At 38.4% G+C, this 22,742-nt stretch overlaps 1 protein-coding gene across 2 annotated transcripts in view; it reads right to left on the reverse strand.

The window, feature by feature from the left end:
- CORIN (corin, serine peptidase) overlaps positions 1–22,742 on the reverse strand; it is a 170,494-nt gene that overhangs the window by 102,127 nt on the left and 45,625 nt on the right. For both annotated transcript variants that reach the window (XM_030011931.2, XM_030011921.2), the window contains exon 4: positions 13,690–13,900. In XM_030011931.2, coding sequence (XP_029867791.1) covers positions 13,690–13,900 — 211 coding nt within the window. The remainder of the gene's footprint in view (positions 1–13,689; positions 13,901–22,742) is intronic.

The following is a 22,742-nucleotide window of genomic DNA, read 5'->3' on the forward strand; positions in this document are numbered from 1 at the left end:
CTAATCATCATTAATACTTTTCAGGATTTTCTAACAATAAAGACTTCCACAGAATATAAATGTCACAGAAAGAAGTTTCTATGGTAAACACCCACACCCACCAGTACAGTTTTTACAGCGATAGTTCTTGTGAAATCTTTCTCTTTACCCTCTCACAGGACTCCAACATGCAGAGCAGCATATTCAGAGTCACTGAATAGAGCTATATGAGGCAAGCTCATAAAAATCTCAGTATTACTTTCTGATTCATGGATTTGTAAATAAGTGGGCTGTTTACGGCTTCAAGTTCACATAATCAAGAAAACAATGTATTTTTGTCTTTCATTGTTCAGTTTTCATCTTTATCTTGCAAGTTATTTGGAAAGATTGCATTTTCTTTTCTATTTTATCTCCAGAGGTGGGTTTAAATCTGAAATTTGCTTCTTTACATGGTAATAAAATCTGAAAAGAAAGCAAGATTATTTTAGATTTTTGTGGCTATTTTGCTTGACAAAATTACACTGAATCCACATAGCAACATTTAGGGAAGATGTCTCAACTCCATGCAACGCTTTGTAGTACTGAATGCAGAGCTAGCTGCAGATATGTTTCTGACTTCCCACCTTGTTTTTAGCTCAAATGCATGTACTGTTTTCTTGAAGCAGGTTCCTGTGTATAAGTACAGAGATGCATAATTAACCTGTAAAAGGACTACATAGGACCTACAATTTGAGAAACACCTAACATCTTAAAGGAGAAAAAAAGGCCTCAGAGGTGATCCTGGCAAAAGGCAGAAGCAGCTCAGTTCCCCCAAGGTGGGAGACTGAAGGATGGCTCCAGCTGTTTACACAAGATTAAGGCCTACTATTAATTGGCTGAATTGCTGGTAGACGTCCACTCATCTGCCCTGCAGGGACTGAAGACAAGGATTTATAGCTAGTGCAGAAAGCCAGTTCTCGCTCATACACTCATGAACATTTGATCTGCTGTCATGAGGTTGGCAATTACAGATGAGCCACAAGAGGAATGCCCTTTCCAAGAGATTGAAAAAAGCCTGGTTTATACAATGAGAATGAAAAAGATAGATATACTGAATGGATTGCCTGCAGCATGGAAGAGTATGCAATCTGTTTATAGGCTATGAGAACATGAAAGTCTCAGAACCAAACAAGATGAACAAATGGGACTGGAATCTGTTCTGTGGGTCCATACAGATGCCTTATATTTTTTCCTCTAAAAATTACAGGCCCAATTAACTATTTCTTAATAGTTGCCATATCTGGTGACAACAGAAAAGAGACAGCTAAAGAATTAACATTTGCAAAAGTCTTAGAATAGATCACTGATATCCAAGAGTATCATAATTAACAAAGAGCTCACACAGAACTCTGAAGGTTGTTGAGACAGAGGAAGGAAATATAAATTCCTGATTCCAATGAAAGTGGAACTGGGAACAAATCCAAAGATACCATTTAATTACAAAGACTCCTCTTATCCATCCAGAAATGAATAAAGGTGGCAGCAGATACTGCTGAATTTCACATCTTCTACATCAGGTGCTGTTGAATTTAACATCTCTTTCAGGCGTAGTAACACTCTTTGGAAAATGTGGCCAAACTCAGCTGATATCCATAAGGATGGACACATAGTCTCTACAATGCAGGTTAGAATTTTTAGTCAGTGTAATCATTTATTTTGTAGACAAAACCCAGATAAATTATTTTGACCAAAATAAGGAGTCATTTCATCTGGAAACAGCAACAAACAAATTCAGAAATCCACTCTGACCCTTCAGTCACTTTCTGGATATGACAGCACCGTATGTGGAAGCTGAGCTTATAATACCATAACAATCAAAACCACCTAATGTATACTCTGTACAGCAGAAGCACTTTCTCTGTTCTACCATACTTAGCAAAGTGTAAATTTTGCCATATAGCATTAAAATTATTACCACAAAAAAAGCTAGTTAAACAATTTCATGTGTCAGCTGCCCTGACTCAAGCAGCCAGCCCTTCCAGATTTCTCTTACTGATCCCATCACTTGATTCAAACATGACAGTGAAAATGGTAGAGATGTAGTAAATGAATTTATTAGAGCTACAGTTCAGCCAGAAATCAGTTAAATAAATATTAAGAATATTGCTACAATTATGAGCTACTTTTACAATTTTGTACCATCTGCCAAAACTTCTCCTAAACGAAGTCACATTTCTGAAAATTCTCACCTGATATTTATCATGCAAATGCTGAACACACTGTTGATTTAGTTTACTCTACAGAAACGTCTCTTGCAAAAAAGAAGTTCCTACTATGCCTGAGAATCCAGGTTACAAGATCTTTTGATGTTGGCAAACAAAATTCAGACTTGGCAAAGACAAGCTGTCACAGTGAAATGGAAGTCCTCTGAATCACACAATGCTATTTCAACCACAGCATTGCTACAGAAATTCTGGAATAACAGTGAGTAAATCATACACTGCACAGCTGCTCTAACTATTTGTATGACCAGGATAATAAAGGCACCCAAAACAACATTGTGCCTAAAGGACAGCCTCCCATCTCCAAAGATCGCTGTGATAGGTACCCTTAATTTCACGTAGCTTTCCAGAACTCATGCTTCCCTGTGCACTTCAGAGCACTGTTGAAGGGAAGACCTCAAGAATCAGCCTAAGTTAAAACTTTTTGAGCTGCATCTTGTCAGGAATCCTAAAGAATCACAGACACATCTATCAGTCATTTACACTCTAGACTTTTCTGTTGAGTAGAAAGTCATTGTAATCCATTATTGTGCTGCTTCCTCACATTAAAGTTGTTTCACAAACACTTCAAGCTGGCAGGAGCAGATGTCACCAAAAGAAAGAAGCTGTCCTACCCCTCCTCAGCCTGGCTTCTGAACCTCCTCCCACCTCTCTTCCTTCCCTCTTTGTGCCAGCACGACACTTCATGCTGTTACACAATGAACCCGATCAGTCACTCCCAATTTAATTCAGATCAGTTTCCTGATCCACTATGTCATGGAGCTGAACAAATACTCCCGCCAGGACATGGAAAGGGCACTGTTTTGCTGCAGAATAACAAGCAGGGAAATAGGATAAGAGTGATTCTTTCAGCAGCACTACCAAATTATATCAGCTTAAAACAGTGGTCTGGAACATGTTCTCCAGAGAGGTTGTGGAACCTCCATCCTTACAGATACTCAAAACTCAATTGGAAATGGCCCTGAGCAATCTTATCCATCTTTAAAGTTGGCCCTGAACTAAGCAAGGGGGTGGACTAGAGTTGCTCCAGAGGTCCCTTCCCACTTGCGTGATTCTGTGATTCTAATCTGCCTGTCCTGCTCAGCCTGTGAGTCATAACCCTGGTGATAACCACTATGGTCTCCAGCAGGGTGACAGTAACTCCTCGCAGGAGACACAAACTTATGAAAGGTCAGTATGCCTCACTAACTGAACTCTCATTAACTGCAGATGGTTTAAAAGTTATTTGTTAATAAGCCGTGCACTAAAAGAGGCTAAACGTGAGCTGAAAAGCATATGAATTCTTGGAGGATCCTTTAACCACTGTTCAATCCAAAACCCTTTTGTTTATTAACTTAGACACAAGATGGTGTAGTCATATCTACTAGAGGAGTTTTGCTGTTAAGACAAAATGTTCCCTCATCTATATGTTTCTGGTTTTGAGGCCAGGTGCACAAGTCTGATAGGAAACTATCAGTGTTAATACTCCTGCAATGTTTGTGAAAATGCAAGGTTTTACTGAAAGCTCCTGTCCTACAATTATTGCAAATTATTAAATGAAATAAATCTCATTTTGTAAAAACAAAGTATGTTCTTCTAGTAGATATATTAAATTGCCGAACAAACATTAACAAAAAGCCATGTTCATTTTATGTTCTGTTGTAAACAATTATTTCAACTACTTAAAATGATCAGTATTTATTTATAAGTAATAAAACATTGCATGTGTAGGAGAATGACCTGCGATCCCTAGTTAACATACCAACTTAGAAACCAGAAACCACAGCTTACAATAGATAATACACACAACAAATCATTACAACAACAGGGCTGGAGGCAATCAATCAGTAAAATACGCATTCATAAAATAACCAGTCCTCCTGATTTTCTTTTCTGCCTCCTCCCCTTCTCTTAATTCCTCTGAGCAGCATTGTGAAATATGTTTTCAAAGGGACATTCCCATGCCCAGATTGTTCTCAAAAATGTTTCTCTGCTTGATAACCTTTTAACTCTGGTCTATCCATAACTCCCCCCCAATACGCACACTTTGAAAGAAGATTCTTTTGTGCTTTGGAAAAGTTTTCGTGGTCAGTACATCAGATCAGTGGAGAGGGTGAAATACGGCATGCAAGTTTGATGCTGGCTGCTGTGGCCAACACTGGCTTCATACCCACTGGACCACAGATATCACTCTGGCCAATGTAGGATGCCATTGCCTATACCTCTATGTTACTTTTCTAGCTTTCAATTTTTTAATTAATTTCTTAAGCAATCCCTTCCTTCTGTACATTGACTTCTTTACAAATTATACATACCAGTAATTGTAAACAGTCTCTATTTGTGGGCAGGGAAAGGATAGTTCTCTGAATGGGGCAAAAACATTCTCTCCAGCATCTAATTTCTCTGTCCTGCTTTCCCTATATTTTGTCCCTGGTTTGTCCTTCCCCTACACTGCATCTGCCATCTACTGGCACATTACTGTAAGAGAGTTTGTCATCAGAGACTTAATTTCAGGCCCTTTTATGTAAGGGCCTGTACCTAGCTCCAGTGCCACCCCTAGCTATTGTTAGGGTCAGTGACGTGGAGAGTCTTTCTTAGGCCCAACCTCACTAGCTGAGCCATAACATTGATAGAGAAGCTTTCAGAGACTCTATGATTTTTCAGAGATGTGCAAGCCAAAATTTGGGGATTGACTTCTGTAAGGTATATCCATAGGTACATAAACTTTATAAACAGAAGTTCCCCTAAAGTGACCACATTTTCTCTTCTACTTCCCTTACCTTCCTAGCTTCCAACAGCCATGATAAAGACCTTACCACTTATTAAAGCAACCCTCCCTGCCAGATTCCAAGTTCCATTGCTCAAATACTTGGAGATACTAGGAACACTCAGTGATTACAGGAATGCTTTTTCTTAAGGAACCCATTTTTTCTTTCTGTTTTTGCCCAGGACAGATATTAGGCATAAAAAATTTTAAATGGTGCTTTTTTTTTTTTTCCTCACCAAAATTATACACATTTGGAGAAAGGGTCCTCTGAGAAAACACGTTAATCAGCTTTAAAAATAGGCATTTTGGTCAATGCCACATCATTACCTATACCTTCCCTAGCACTCCTTGCAAAAACAAACTTTATGTTTGTCACCTTTACACAGTCTCACCTTGGGACCAAGTAGAAAAGGCTCCTAAAGTGATAAGTGTATGTTGACTTCAAGGTCTGAGCTGAGGGACAATGCAAAGTGTAATCTTCTCATTAGCACATTTTTTTCTGCCTTATAAGTAACAGTTACACCATACTAATAAAATAAGTCACGAAGTATGAAATTATTCCTAAGTAAGACCGGCTGCATTGAGAACAAAGATATATCTTCAGAAATGCTTCTTCCTGAATGCCATTTCAAGTTTCTTCATTTGTTTCTTGGCAAGATAGTCAATGCCAATCTTTCAGAAATATGTAACCATTCCTTGCTTTGAAGTCAGATGTAAACCAGCTGTTTCTTAACGTCTCATATCTCATGAAGAACATGTTCCAGTCATAGGACAGCAGAAATAAAATCTTGTTTCTTGAACAATTATCTTTCCTCAGAGCAGGAGTTGGGGTTTGAGGATTTGTTTTCTAATTCCTTTCTCCATGCAAATACTCAATCACTTTCTGAATCTGCATATTGTAGATTTTTCTTTGTTCATTTGTATCCATTTATTACTTATTCCATTTTCTGTGTGAACTATTTCTGACTTGATTCACTGTCCTTTTATTTAGGAAAAGAATTCAGGTACATTCAGCACATTCACTGCAACATGGTTTCAATCATGACCTTGCATATGATATCTGTTATTGTACATAAACATTTCCAAAAGTACACAGGAACTGTTTAGTGTTATTTTACAGATACCATAAGCTGACATTTTTGCTACTTTGAATCTCTACCCTGTGTATTACACCTGCCAACCATTTCGCTTTTTGTTGCTGTAAATCAGTTCTATTTCACCTTGATTTCGCGCATTATCAATTTGAGGGTAGGCTGGAGCTGAAACTGAGTATTTACATTGTGCATGAAACACTTTACTAAATGCTTCTCATGGAGTGTTGACTATCTGCCATTAGCAACTCTATCCTCAATGTTTTACTTCTGAAAGAATTAGACCATGCAATTACTATTATTATAGCTATTGGTGAAATTACAGCTATTGGAAGGCAAATTGACTGGTACAAAGGGCACAATGAAAGAAAAAAGTATTCATTTGTTCTGCTGGTCTGGGCTTTCTCAAGTAACACACATCCTGCGTGTTCCTCAGTTTTTCTGCTAAACAGTAACAATTATATCAAATTCCTTTGTAGAATGCTTTAAATCAACAGTGGCAGACAGAAAAATGACTATCAGCAGCAGATCAAGCACACTATTTGTGTGGGCAAGCATTCACAACTTTATCGCACTCTCTTCTTCTCTAATTTTTGTGTTCACTTTTGAAAGGATTTGACTATACATGTTTTTCATTAGCTGAATCTCCAAGGTTGCATGGTTCAAGTCACAATTGTGCTTACATGAACCACAACTAGATTTAAAAACTGAGGGCTGAATTATGACTCAGTTATGTATTCAAAGACAGATTTTGCAAGTGTACATCATCAGTCTGTTGGATTCCCAAGGGCTCAAAGCCAAGACATAGCAACATTTAAAACAAAACACATGTGATTTCAAGCATTCTAGATATAAAGCACTTCAGCCACTGAACATCACCTCTGCTTTATTCATGATTAAAAAGTTCAAGTTTATAATCTTCTGTTTCAAGACTGGTGAATAGAATAGATGGATCTCCTTGAAAGACAACCATTGCCAAAACTCCAGCTGGAATAGCCTCTTTGAGTCATGTTAACTTGCTTGGTCTAAAGAGGCACCATCAAAAAGAAAGCATATTAAAAGGATAAAGCAACTCCCAGAGGGTGTGAAAAGTCAGACTGCAAACTCAGGAAACAACTGGTAGCCATTTTATAAGCATCTGAAAGCAGCCTCCAACCCATATGCTTGGGTCATGGCAAGAAATACACTGGATGGAGTCATGAGAAGAACATAAAAAGACAAGGCAGTGGGGGGCTAGGAGAAAATCATCCCACCTTCTTCCTCAGATGACTGGTAAGCGATCATCACCAATGATGTAGCTTAACTTTTTAAACTGGATAGCACCAATTCTAATAAAACCATCACAGGATTACGATAGGGCATTCTAAATGTCCTTCCAGGAGGGTTTCTCAATACAGTTACTTCAAAAATTACCCTGAAACTGTAACTTCATGAGTGTGTAATATTTAAACATTTCTTGGCAGCTGCAGAATGGCAAAGTTGTCTATGCAACTATAATTTGACATCTCCACACAGATGCATTATAAAAAGATAGCATAGCAGCCATGTCACAGACTACCTATCAGACTGCTTACCCAGAGTTCCTAGCAGGTACTATTTTATCTTGGCATATTTACCTGCTTTTGTTACCAAAATTAGGTAGATTAAAACAAGACTGAAACATGCCAGTGGAGGATTGCTTATCCAAACTCATACATATTCATACAACATTCATACACAATTAAACCCATTATGGACTTTGCATAAAAGATATTGACTTAAATATATGCTGATAGCTTCCTGTTCAAAGTCTCAAAATAAAAACTGTCGTTAGCTATGTAAACAAGATCTTTGTGAATCAGTTAACTTTTTCTCCCAAACACTTCAAAGGCCTCAATTAACTCTAGAAATAGTTTTTATATAATGTCTTGTTATTTTTAAAGGTCTAAATGTATGCTGTTATAAAAGAAAATCAAATAAAAATTAATTTCAGTGCAAGCAGGAGAAACAAACAACATAAGCTTAGAGTGCAGTTCACAAAAGCAGGAAAAGGGAAACAGGCATATCATTGATGTCATTCATGGGTTATACAAAACATGACAGACAGAGATCCCTTACTCTATGAAAGTTTGATTCTTTCCCATATTCTAAGAGGACTTGAAAGGAATTTTCTTCCTCTCCTTCCTCCCCTCTCCTTGTACCTCACCACAAATTTGTTTTAAATTATTGTCGGCTTATAATAAAAGACACCACATAAATTTCTGGATTTGTTTTTTGGACCTAATATTTCATCCTAATTTATGTCCATAATGAAAATGAGACATTTTATTTTCTTTTTATAAATTACAGAAAATAGATGAAGACAATGAACAAGAAAAAAACAAACCCACAAAATCAAGTCTGCCACAACAAGTCGTAACAGAGCAGCTCTTCAAAGGATATTTGACTGCATACAAACTATCCACAGCTTCTTAGAACCTTTTCCATATTAACCTGATTTTCACTAGTTAATATGCCCTGCTCCCAACATACCATGTAGCCCTGTTCTGATCTCTTTGGCCCTCTACAAGTCTTTACCTGACTACTGTTGTGTGTACCACAGATATTACAGCACAACAAAAGTATTTGTTTGTTACATATAGACATTAACGTGACAAACTGCTTTGTAAGAAAGAGCCTGAAAAGCAAAGAAAGCATTTTCCCTTCATTATATTATTTTCTCCTTCAGAATGAACCTGAGTTTAAAAAAAAAATTAAAAAAATCAAAAAAGCAAGAAGTCAAATTATGCAGAGTTTTTTCCTCTTACATTCAGTAGGTATTAGACCACAACTAAAGTGAATAAATGATAATGAGTGAAATGAATTTGCAGACTTTAATCAAAAGGAAAAATAATGTTGTACCTAAAGACACAGGATGTAAGTGTTACAGGTTCAGTTCTTTGCTCTACTGCAAATTTCTTGCTCAGTCTTGGCTTCTCCAGCTATTAATGTGACAGTATTACTTTCTCTTCCTATGCTTTACTTGTTTTGCTCAGCTGGGCTATAAACTTTCAGAGGCAGGAGGCTGCCCCTCAATGCATGTTTGTACAGCATCCAGCATAAAAAGCCATCATCTCAGACAGACTCTTTGAGCCCTAACTGAAGACAAACCACTTCACAGCTTTATTTTCAAAGATGTCTGACATGAAAAACACTGTAAGTAAACAGATACAGAAATGCAAGGTGCATTAGAATTTTACCTCTAGAGCACATCATACTTTTTAATTTTCATTCCCCTAATACTATTTTCTAGGCAGAGCTTAAATTAAGTTTGACCTCCAAAGATTTGAGACTCTGGGGATCTATTAATGGAAGGCATTTCCTCGGCTTTCTGGAATACACTTCTACACAGAGGATTAGTGGAAGTACTCAAGCTATTAGTTTCTGCTTTAGAAGACAGCATGACAGCGAAGAGGTATTATGAGAAGCCATAACCTTCAAATTTGTTCCCAGCATAAAAAGTCTGAAATAAGCCATGTACATAGGCCTTCAGGATGTTATCTAGCTTGCCTATTTTACCAAGACTTTTGATGAAACATGAGTATTCAGAGTGCAAGAAATATTAGAAAGCATCGTTCAATGAGTCTGCTTGAATTACATAGTTACAGGCTGACCCACTATGAACTTCTCTATTGATTTTGAATCTTTAAATCTTATATTAATTTCAGCTTTAAAATACACCCTTTTTTCTTTCAAAAATCTGAAAACACACTAACTTTGTAAAGATTTTTTTTGGTCGTCTTGAATGCAGTAGCTGAAGTCTGTAGGACTTGCAGAATCCAATGCAAGTGAATTGCTATAAATAAACATCCACTATGTTGTAATAACTGACCTTTGGCCCACTCTTAGTGTCTCCCAATGGTAAAGTAGCATTCACTAGCTTAAACCATTAATCAGGACCAACAACTCTGAGGACAGATTTTTCTTACAACAAATAAAGTACTAGTGTTGCATTTGGTGGTAATAGATTGCAGACTAATACTTCCCAAAAGGACAAAGTTACTACCTTGAATGTTTTAGAAGTCATTATTTAAGCACATCAACTAGTTTAAGATGTTCTTGCATCACTGGTGGTCCTTATCAGGATTGCGTCATGTTCTCTTAGCAGTGCTGTTGGGACTGTGTTAAGACAGGTTTTTTAAGTCTGATTTTGAAGTCATATCAGAAAGATCTTATCCACTCACCCAAGGAAGAAGAAGTTTCATAATGCCTTTAAATAAACAGTCTCTTACTATCAAAATTATGAGCGAGTAATAAGCAAGCAAAAAGTCTCACTGCACTTAAACCTTCCACGTTCCATTCTCACACAGGTTTTAGTTGTACTTTCAAACTTTACCTTCACTGGAAAGCAGTATTTTAAAGGTACTGTTATGTATTTTCTTAAAAGAGCAGGGCTAGCTGATTTTATGTCCAGTTGCTGGAATTAAATACAGCTTTTTAAATTAATATATTTTTACTACCGCACATTATTTTCATTGCAGTAAGATACAGAAGAACAACTTTTAAGAGCAACAGTATTGTAGTATTCAGAAATCCCAGTACGTAACTACACTGTGTGTTACACAAACACTGAAGATACTCTCTGCCTAGAAACTTCATCTCCTTCAAGTGTTAATGAATACAATGTTTATGAACACATGAAAGATAAATGTGAAACAGACGTAAGTTTAAATATCAGAGCAAAGCTATGTAATGACAGCACACTGGATGCCAAAGATTAGTGTTTGTAACTTTCCTTCTTGTTGCTTCTTGTAACGCATTGTTATAATTATTGCTCCCATGGCTGCAGCTGCCAACACAGACTCTCTCGACAATACCTAAGAATAGACATCTGAGCATCACATGAGTTTCATTTCTTCTCTACTGTGTAAGCAGCATTTGTCAAATTATGCTTTACATAAATTTGAAACAAGTGCTCTATAAAACAAAGAAGTATCAGTAGATGAAAAATTATGATCAGAGATGCACTGGCAATTAGAATGAAACAGCTGTAATTGACTGGAGGAACTAGTGACAATGTCAGTAACAATTGTTCTCCATACTAGTGTATATTTTGTGATACTGTATGTTAAAAACAACCATAGTCCCAAAAAAGAGCTACAGCATACTGACATATACCCATTCGTCATCAGAGTCCTTCCACAGCGGCTCTTCCGCTTCTCCTTCAGTATGTTTCTGCTTCCCAGATTCCACTATTCAATAGACCTAAACCAGGCCTGCCTCTTCCATTTTCATATCTGCACTCAACACATACAAAGTAACTTCCCCCTATCATACCAAGAGCTTTTCATACCAACAAAGAGCTTTCTCCAGATCTCACTGAGAGGAGTTACTGGGGGGGTGGGAAGGTGGTAAGACAGGAAAGGAAGATGTTAAATAACTACTTTATGCAGATATGATGCTTCTTAAAATCATTATTCTTGGCTGTGAAATACATCTGTTTGCCCGCAATAATTGGATGCTACAAGAAAAACAGTAATCATGAAAATCACTCAGTTGCCTACAGAAAAAAGTATTCTCTTTAAAGAAGAAAGCAGATGTTAAACTAGAACAACTCAGGTTTAGCAAAGTAGATTTAACAAATCAGCACTTTGTCAATACACCCTTACGGTTCTTCCTGTGGTTGCCACTCAGCCTACATTTTCAGTGTCACCCATGACACACTCTGGAGACATATGATTACTTAAAGTGAAGTCAGATTCTAACATAATCCTGCATCATTTACAGTCTCACATTGGACTTCTTCTTCTGCAGGGGCCAGAAGAGTTTCCACAAAAAAAGATTTTAAAATAAAAATAGAGGGGGGCATTGTGACCTCCAGAACATAAACCAGGACATGGTAATCCAGATCCAGCTTTGACATTAAAAAATAATGGGAGAAGGTTGCTGCTGTGAAAAAAAAAAAAAAAAAACCACACACACAAAGAAAAACCCCGACTCTTGAATCTCAAAGTATCTTGGTTGCCACCCAAAACCAGAGCAAAAACCTGCATGTTCCAATCACTAGTTTAACAACTTCTATTAATGTTAAATTAGCAACGCAGCTGTCATAATGTAATCCCTGCAAGAAAGGTGTCTTCAGGAAAGAAATGGAAAAGAAAAGGTAAAAATGTTATCCTTTCACAATTCTATCTGATTGATTTATGACCTTTGCACTTTTGACATTCACCACTCACTCTCAAAAGGTTTGTGAAAGTCAAACTCCAAACAAGGCAGAATAAATAAAGCAAAAGAGAAATGGCCTTTTCTGTTGTTTAATATTTAAATGCATCAATTTATTACCTGAACCCACTTTTCTTATTTTGTTCTATGATTTCTAGAGACAGCAGGTAGCTTAAGGCTGTATGTTATCAGATTCTTTAACTGGAACTGGACTGGAGTTGGGGGGGGCTACAATTAATCATGCACTGAAATAGAAAGGGTTAAATGAAAAAAGTTTTTGGTAGTCTAACAGAGACATGCACACAGGTGTATTTGGATTAAACAGCTCAACCAGTCTAATGGTCAGTCTTGTTCCACCATTACCCATGCTGCCTTACCTCCACCCTAATCCTATCCATATAATCATCTATACACTTTTCTTCTGAGTTAATTTTCTGTCAGTTTAGTAAGCTTAATTGACCAACCCAGGAACCACTCTGGTGCAATGGAAATAGCAGGCATATATTGCCTGGAGTGGGATTGTACCTTTCATTGGCAACTGTATTTTAGACCAGCCTGCCTCATCTCATAGAACTTTTTTCATAAGCATCCTATCCCTTCCAAACTGCACAGCTTTTGGCTTCTTGGTTGTTATTGTGTTAATTGAATCACTTATTCAATTGCCATATTCTCTTCCACTGAGTTTCAGAGTGAAGGAAATGGAAATAAGGAGAAATGAAAATAAGGAGAAAGAAATCTACTCTGTCTCTTTCCCCCGCCAGAAACATCAGAGATTGCGTACTTATTAAAAAAAAAAAAATCATTCTCTTTTTTTCCTTTTTGTGCTGCATTTTTATTTTAGCACTGTTAAACTCACTGATCTTTTTTCAAATCAAACTCAATGAAAAATGTGCATGCATATGACGCTAATGCTGTGTAATTATATAAATGCAGAAAACAAGACATGGTTCTGAAGCTTCCAAAACAGTTTATGTCACTCTGAATACATCCTGCTAATCTAATACCATAAAATATATTTAAAATATTAACTTTTCTGAAGGACCAAAAAAATTTGAAGTTTAATTAAACTAACAGTCATCACACTTTATGCCAATATTATAAATATCCAATGCATTTATGTTGTTACAAAGCATTCCATTTCGGCACATCCAGACTGGAGAAATAAGGTACAAGAATTTTGGGGAGCCCTTTTTAAGAAAATAAGCCTGACTGCCTTAATATCACAGTTTTATTCCATACAGTGGCAATATTTTTTCTAAGAGAACTCTATCGCAGTTGGCTTATCATGGCAGAAATGTGAATAGCTTTGACAGACAGGAGTTTTGCAATGAGATGGTCATAGGCTTAGTTTGGATCTTCCCTTATCTGATTAGACAGAGAGTATTTTACCACAATTGGCTCTAGTCACTGACTGATTTTCATTCCCAAATACCTGTCATCACCGTCACTGATGCATTCAGGAAGAGCAAGACTACAGCCAAACAGCATGATGTGTTGATAGCAGCTGAGACGATTGAGATAACTGAAGAACTTCAGGAACTTTTCCATTTCAATACTTTTGACAATAGAAAGAACTGAAGTTATAGTGGTGTAGTTATATGGCAACATTTGGCACTGGCTGTTGGTGATATTTATGCAGGCACCTGTGAAATCAAAACAATATATTTAGAACAAAAGTAGCACCATTTAATAGTTGGTTCAAAGCATACATTGAATTGACTGGTCAGTACATATAATATATAAGCAATGCCTGAACCTCACGGATAAGATGACATTCCGTAATGCTATCATAATACTGTCAAAAAGTAAGTATCCAAGAAAAAAAGGAATATGGAGAAGCTTGGTAGCTTAGTTTGAAAAACCAAATAAACTCTTAGATATTTTCACAATCCTCTGACTCTCTACAAAACTGGACTAGAAATAACACAAAACAGATTTCTTTCTGACACAGCCTGGATGAACACACCAAAAGAATAGCCTGGATACAGCCAACTTTGGCTGAAACTAAGAATGGAAGTCATACAAAACAATTAAGGATGATTGGGTTCTGAAGCTGCTCTGGTTTTGGTGTTTCCATAAAGTTTCTCTTTTTGCTACCATTCTACTTTGCAGCTGGACTTTCCTATTTATTGTCAACTTGCTTACTTGTTTTCCCCAAGGTGACAGTTTTACCTTAACAGTCTTTCTTCTCTATCCTATCAACACAGAATTACCTGATTTTACAGGTTGAACACCTATCCTAAACTGTTGTCTCACTCCTGACCTACCAGAGCAACCTTTCTCTGCTAACGCCCTGTCACGTGCAGTGGGCTTGCTCAGCTATGCATGACCATCAGGTTAATTTACTACATTAAGTTCTTAAGAGTTTCACAAGCCACACACCAAATTCAGAATTTTCATCAAGAACAAACTATTAAAATCTAGTACTTATGACAGCTCCCTACTTTGATGAAGGCCTTTCTAGGCCACCTAGTCAGGCCTCAGCAGCATTTTTTTCACACTCGGAGCATATCCACATTGTACAATAAGCAGGGACCTCAGCCTATTCTCAAGACCAGACTCTGCCACTAATCATGCTGTAAACAAATCAGACTCATGCTAAATGACTATTCCAACTCTAGCCTTCTGAAGGGGGAAAACGCTTGAGCACATTTCAAGCCTTAGCACTCCTGTTCTCATTATCTGAGCAAACTGGACATAGGTAACACCAAATGGGGTAGATCCTTCCCATTAGGCATTTTGGGACTGGCTTCTTCCAAAGGTCATTCACACCCGAACTCCTGACTTGATAAAAGCTGGGGCTGTAAAGCACACAGGATGCAGCATTAAGAATTCAGCAAGTCTGTCTCTTCCTCACCTGTCAGTCTAGACATAGTCTTCGCTGTCTAAATCCATTAGTGGCAAATTCTGGTATCTATGGACTAATACGACCTCACATAAAAGTAGGGAAAGCAAAGCATAACGAAGAAAGATTTCATTAGAGCTTTTTCAAGTTGCAACGTCTTTGAAGGGATGGACAAAAAAAGGTGGGTTTCAAATTTTATCTAAACTTGGTAAAAAACAATCCCTATTTTTTCAGTGCCTGATGAGTATACTCAAAGTTCCCCTCTTGGTCTTCTCCCTCTCCAGAAATCTCAACAAAAACTAAGGAATTGAATCTTGCCCCACTAAAATTACAGCAAGTTTCTCCCCTCATTCTAATCAAGCTAAATCTATGTCCACAAGTCCCCATGTTAAGATTTCCCCCTCTCCCAATACTGCCAACGAGAAATCTTAGCACCAGCGTACACCCATTTTCTGCTACAATCTCTTCTCACTCCCACAGTACAGTGACTAATAGATCTGTTCATCCAGGAATCACATTTTTCCATACAACTGAGGGACAGACTCTCCATTCAGAATTAAAAGTAAATTCTGGGAGCAAAAAAGTGGTGAGCCTCCAAATTAAGAGAACTTTCAAAACTGCAGAGTGCAGTTTTCAAAAGTGACTATATGAGTTAGTACCACATGCCAATGATTTTCAGTGCAACTTCTGCTCTGAAGTTGTACAGGTATTTTTGAAAAATACTACCAAGATGATCATCAAATCTACCTGTTAGGCTGTGAGACCAAAATCTGGTGATACTAAAACAGCTTTCCAGGGGAAAGGGAAAAAAGGTAGAAGGAAGGGAAGGAAATTCACTTCAGAATCACAAAGTTTTCTTTTAAAAGATGCCATCTCTTTAATGACTACTTACTTTGTGACTTTTGCACGGTATCTTGACTGCTATAGAAATGTAAAATCTCCCTCCATTTTTTGCATTATATTTGGTACTTGAACAAACTCATTGCCATTTATTTGTAGTGCAAAGATTATTTTTTTTTTAATAGCATTTTTATTGCTTGGGAAAGTTTAACAAGAAAACACAAAAGTTCTGATTTAAAGATTAAAAATATTGAAGCTTTACAGCAGTTATTCTTTAAACTAACTTCCTCACAGTTATCTCTTGCCTACATTCTTTTGCTGATGCTGGGACTACATTTTCATTAACTGTTGTGATAAGAGGATAACATACCCACGCAAAATACTGGGTCTCCTACACTGGCAAAAATTTTGCATGAAAGTTATTTAAATAAATCAAATTATCCTAAATGGTGGGGGGGGGGGGGGGGGGGGGGGGGGGGGGGGGGGGGGCGCGGCAGGGGGCACACAGGGCTTACACAAGTGGAACTTCAACAAAATGATTCACAAAATCATCATGTGTCTCCTGAGGCCCAAGTCCAAAATAGTCCCTGGCATGGCATGGGCCAAGAAGCAGTGACATTTTGGCTGAGAATAATGTGCATGGGCTGCTTTAGACCTTTTAAAATGCACACAATCCTGACAGAGAACGGCTATGGTTCCTTGGAGCTATCTGATCTTTTAGGAGTAGCCAGTGGCTGGACAACACAGCACTGAATGCAACATTCATGGCTGATGGAATTTTATAGCAATTATACAAGAATTTTTAAAACAAAAAGAGATGGAAGGAGGGAGTGAACCCAGGACCTATCCTTGCACAGAATCATGATCCATCAGCAGTTCCGTGAATCTTGCATTCCTGTAAAAGGACATCAGTTCAGTATTAATCCCAGGTACAGCCATAACCTGGAACACTCTTCTGGAAAGCAGGTACCTGGGTTAGAACCTTGCATTTTTAACATGGGTCCTCAATCCACCTCTTCTATTTTTTGTTCCATCATTCACCCAGCAAGTAAATTACAGGTGAGCGTCTCATACCATCCACACCTCTGAGTCAAAACCCATAGTTTCAGGGTAATAGCAACTGTTGTATCACAGTGTTATATACATCCCAGATTGTCACTGCAGTAGTAACAAGTCCTACAGTCTCAAAAACCTTCCCCAGTAAATTAAGGAAAGCTACCTTGTGTTCATACACATTTAGTTCTGCACAGGACTAACGAGCTGAAGAACAGCATCAGCCCTCTCCAAGCTAGCCCACAGACCTCTAACCCAGCAACAGGCAGACATATCCTTACTGCTTTGCAGGGGACCTCTCAAATTCCACACAGCTGCCTAAGTTGGTCATACTTTGAGTAACACATTATTTCAGAGCAAGGTTGTTTCACGTGAACTGAGACCAGAAGAAAACTGAAAGCTTCTCTATCCTGATCATTTGCACAAAACAAGTCTCTCCATTAATTCTTGCATCAAGCCCAATACCTTGTGGTAGACAGAACGTATCTTTCAGACAGGCAAGTCTGCTCAGTGCCAAATTACTCTGTATGTAGGCAAACAGTGATACAGACACGGCATTCTACAGAGCAAGCAATAATTTATTTTAAAGGGCATTAGAAGTAGGAGTAAAGCTATTTAAAATACAAGCAAAAGGGACAGTTTATTTAATGAGGAGTAGGTATTTAAATAAAAAGATTAAAGAGATAAGGTAAAAATATATTTTAGGAAGAATAACAGTATTTTTTTTTAAAATAAACAGAAAATCTGAATAATTACACTGACAAACAACCACAGATATAAGAAAAGAATGCAGTAAACCTCAAAATGCATAACTGTTCTACCAAATTGCTAAATTCTGCTCCATATGTACAAGCTAAGTGCATTTTATAAACTATGCGGCCCTGCAGTGCCAGAATACTAATCTGACTGATGGTATAACATACTAGTACTAAACATGTTACAAACCAAGCAGGAAACAGACCAGAGAAGAAATCAAATGCTGAATACAGAGAAAAGCCTCAACCTATTTACTTCTTTTCTCCAGTAAAGATTCATTAACTATGGCAAATACAAGGCACATAAACTCGTTTCAGCAATACCTTGGGGGGAAGGGGGGGGGGGGGAGCAGTGAATGGGAATAACAACATATGAAAAAGCTGCTGATCAGAACAGCATGGTTCCTAATTATATGGGTCATTTCCGACATTTATCTAAATTAAAAGTTTTCTGTTTATCGCCGGCTATTGCCAGATGGACTGAATTGGTAAAAGAGGGCTTCCTTCTACTCCAACAATTGCAATGCAAGTCTACAGTTTCATATTCAGTGCTGCTGAAACTAATCTAAACAACACATTTTCCCTTTCCCTCTCTTCTCTTCAGATTGTTCCCAGATTGCACTACCTATGGACTGCATCTGCACAAAGAGAACTGGACTAGAGGACTGAGCTGACTGAAAATAACGACCTACATTCTTTCTCGAAAGGCAATGTTTATGGCAGCCCCAAAGAAATGCAACCGGAACTGCAGCTTAAGCTTAATTAATCATTTTAGTTTTAAAATGCTCAACCATCCCCATAACAATAAGGTCACGATTCCTCATGCAACAGTGGTTGTCACTTCTGGATGTTTTTGCGGCCATGCAATGAACTAACTCTGGACGTTAGCCTGCCTGAAAAAAACAGCCTTTCCCCTCCTCTCCTGCTGCACTTTTTAATCTTTTGGTGGGCACAGGGTGGAGGAGAGAAAGAGAGAAAAACCCAACTATTTCACTTGCATCAGATCATCAGGTTAAATAGCTTTTTGGCAGCAAAAGCATTTGTTCTAGAACAAGAGAAGGGGCAGTGCAGTGGCAGGAACCAGCAGGTAAGATCAGAGCCTGCCCACAGCAGCTGAAGCAGTGCTTTTGCAGAATGTGTCATCACTGCCCAGCACCATAAAGCATTTTGAAAGGGTTAGGAATATTTGAAATGCACCATCAGACTCAATTCCTGTCTGATGAGAAATGAAAGAACATCTTTACTTTAAAAATGGATTAATAAATTTGGTGCAGCTTTGCATTCTGAATGCATCTGTTTTGTAACTTGCACTATAAAAACAGATCCTGGACCTTTCCTCCTGGCATCAGCCATTTTAAATGTAATGCAGTTAAATGATGCCTTCAGTTAAACTTAATGTGAACTGGCCTAGATCCTAGCTAGGGTATATTTTTACTAGGATTGTCATAGCAGATCTGCAAAATAAGCCTCTGCCTCAGGTATGCAAAGCATAACATGGTATATGAGAGCACTTGAACAGGAAAGTACACAGCCAGATTTTCATATCCCAGGTCAAGTTTGCTGATATATAAAATAATCTTTTTAATCAGAGCAACTTTTACAAAACATCTTTAAGTAGCTTATGGAAAATGCAACTGTGTTCAATTTGCAGCAGTAATCACCACCCACTTCGTTACAGAACTTAGTTTAGTACACTCTCAGTACAAAGTTGCACAGTTGCAGTCTGTAAGTTCACTGGTAAAGCCTCAGTAAACCCAAGGAAAAATGGCAACCTTCACCTGGCTCTTTCATGGCAAAAGCTCTACCAACATGGAATGAAATCTCATCTTTAATCCTAAAATGGCTTGAAAATTTCTAGGAATCCCATTAAAAAGAGCAAAACCAAACCAAACTTATCCATTCTAACTTAGAAATCTGTCTAACTTGCCTAATTGTAGCAATTTGCAGACTTCTTGATTTGGGAATGACCTTTAGCAAATCAATTTTTTTCCAATCCCAAGTTGCCATGTTCTCCTGACCTTAAAGGGATCTTGTGACTCTGCTTGATTTCACAATCTCATATGTGAGACGTATGCAGCTATAGAATGCCTTTTTTACCCTCTCTGTCCTGTCGCTATTGAATATCCGGGTTGTCATGGACTTTTGCTCCAGATCAAAGGAGCATGGCATTCCACCTAGCATCTGGTCTTTTCAGCAAAACTTTTTTCCAAAACTCATTACTGTCTTCAAAAATTTTAATACCTCTTTTAATTTACTACGACATCTTGGTACATTTTTCCTTTCAATTAAAACAGAAGATGGACAGATTTTCTTGGCCTCCCTCCAGCTATGAATTTCTCATGTACAGTCCACTTGGGACTGAACATCTGATACTGCATTTCAGATGTTTTCTCTGTAGCTCAGGAAAAGCACCCAATAAGTGATTTTCTTCTGACACACTTCAATACATGCTAGGATCTATCCTTTAGAATCCGCCCAGCAGGGAAATCTACAAACTGTTTTCTCCTTAGTTCAAGTATCAGCAGTTAAAATCAACTATTTCACAACAACAGCATAGTCTCTGCAATTTTTTCACATGAGTGCTAGCTTGAAAACATGACTTCCACAACTCATGGCAGCCTCTGTTTCCTGATACGAGGGACAGCTTGGCTTCTGAGTGTGTACGCCGGGTGACTGTTCCCTTCTAAACACATTCTCAGGCCCTTCCTTGCATTTTTTCCACACTCCAAGAAAAGCTGCATATTTGTTCTCTTCCAGGACACATTATACCGTAACAGAAAACGCCAACAAATCCTTACAGAACAGCACAGAGTCATATTACACTACTGAAGAAAATAAAAAGGATACATACACATTTTGGAGGAAAAATGCCAACATTTCTACAACTAGGAAGAGCACTAGTTGGGTGCTCTTTTAACCCCTTGGAAAAGTAAAGTTAAATGCAGGACAATAGATCTTAAGAAATTTAAGAAACTAATTATATGATAAAAGATTAATAAAATCAAAGTAGTAGTGGTGTCATACTCATAAGCTGTAAAACTACAAGAAAAGTAAGGTCTGAAGGAAAAGATATTATTTAATTACAACACCTGACACAGAATAAAGTATTATTAGCATTTCTGTCAAAGGAAAATTCAGCTGATAGTTTATGATGGTTTATGAGTCTTCTGGTCTTGATGGTTCCACCAATGGCTAAAACCTATCACGCCACCCTCCAGCCAAAAGCTTTCTCTGTACTAACTACTGGTTTGTCTCTCATGGATATAATTTATTTCTCATAAATAAAAAAAAAATTTAGATATGATTTCTCTCACTTTATTTCCCTGGGCTTTGCTTCCTCTTACATGATTTAGTGAGAGGATTATGCCCAACAAAACTTGCCTGTTTTTCCCAGCTTTCTCAGTATCGGGCGTAGGTGACAATGGGGGGGTCTGCAGGGTGCACTCTGTGAGGAGAGGCCGGGGCTGCCCCATGCCAGACATGGCCAGTTCCAGCCAGTCCCAATGGACCCACTGCAGAGCACAGCTGAGTCCCTCAGCCATGATGGCAGCCCCTCAGGTAAAGCATGTTTAAAAAAAGGCAAAATGCTGCAAAGGGGAGTGAGAGTGAGAAAAAAAGAAGTGTGAGAAATAATCCTGTGAACACTGAGGTGAGAGAAGGAGGGGAGGGGGTGCTCCAGGTGCCGGAGCAGATTCCCCTGCAACCCATGGAAGAGACCCTGGTGGAGCAGCTATCCACTCAGCAGCCTGTGGAGGACTCCATCCCACAGCAGGCGGATATGTTCTCAAGGAACTGCAGCCTGTGCAGGACCCATGCTGGAGCAGGCTCATCCTGAGGGACTGCAGCCCACAGAGAAGACCCACACAGGAGCTATTCTGGAAGGACTGCAGCCAGTGGGAGGGACCCCACGCCGGGGCAGGGAAGAGGTGTGAGGAGGAAGAAGCGGCAGAGAAGAACTGTTATGGACTGACCACAGCCCCCAGTCCCCAACCCCCCTGTGCCACTCACAGCAAGGAGGAGGTAGAGGAGTTGGGAATGGAGTGAAGTTGAGCCTGGGAAGAAGGGCGGGGTAGGGGGGAAAGTGTTTTAGTTCTTGCCTTTGTTTCTCACCATCCAACTCTATTTTTCATTGGCAATACATTCAATTCATTTTCCTCAAGTCGAGTCTGTTTTGCCCGTGATAGTAATTGGGAAGTAAGTGATCTCCCTGTCTTTCACTCAACCTAAGAGATTTTTCATCTTGTTTTCTCCCCCCACCGTCCTGCTGACGGCAAGGAGTAAGAGAGCAGCTGGGTAGATATCTGGTAGCCTGCCAAGGGCAACCCACCATAGTCTAATAAAAGCATTCTTTCTTTTCAAATTCAAGTAACATAAAAAAATAATTGAAAACACTAACCCAAATTCTACAAAGGTGATTAGTTTCAACTCATGCATTGCTGTACTGTCTTTTAAAATCTTTTCTAAAGTTAGCCTAGATCCCACTTAGCCACATCTGATTTGGGTAATTTTTATGTGCTTATCACTGCATGAAGGTGCCCATGACAGAGAAGATAAAGCCCATGCCAATCAAGCAGACCATAAACAGAGACACTGGAATCAGAGTCATGTGGAAACACTTCAGTGAAGTTGGAAGAGGAAGCCCAAGAGAAGGGGAAATTGTAGGTCATCTTTCTGTATGGAAGGCTAGACAGAAGCAAGGAAGAGACAGGGACAGATCAAAGATACAGTAATGGAATTGGGTCCTTTGGATAGCTCCTACTACAGAATAAAATCCTGATGAGTCTCTGTGTCAAGCTACATTGATTATAAGAGTATAAATTGGACGAAGACATAACATGGACAGAAAACCAAAATCAAGCTGTGGAAGGAAATAGCTTTAAAACAACAACAAAAAAATCTTAAGTCTTCAATTCTTTTCAAGTCTGATCAACATCTCTGTATCATTTGTACTATTTCCCTCAGTATATAATTCTAAATTCTTCCAAAAAGTAC

This window comes from Aquila chrysaetos, chromosome 1 (assembly GCF_900496995.4).
Source record: "Aquila chrysaetos chrysaetos chromosome 1, bAquChr1.4, whole genome shotgun sequence".
In the NCBI taxonomy this organism is placed as follows: domain Eukaryota; kingdom Metazoa; phylum Chordata; class Aves; order Accipitriformes; family Accipitridae; genus Aquila; species Aquila chrysaetos.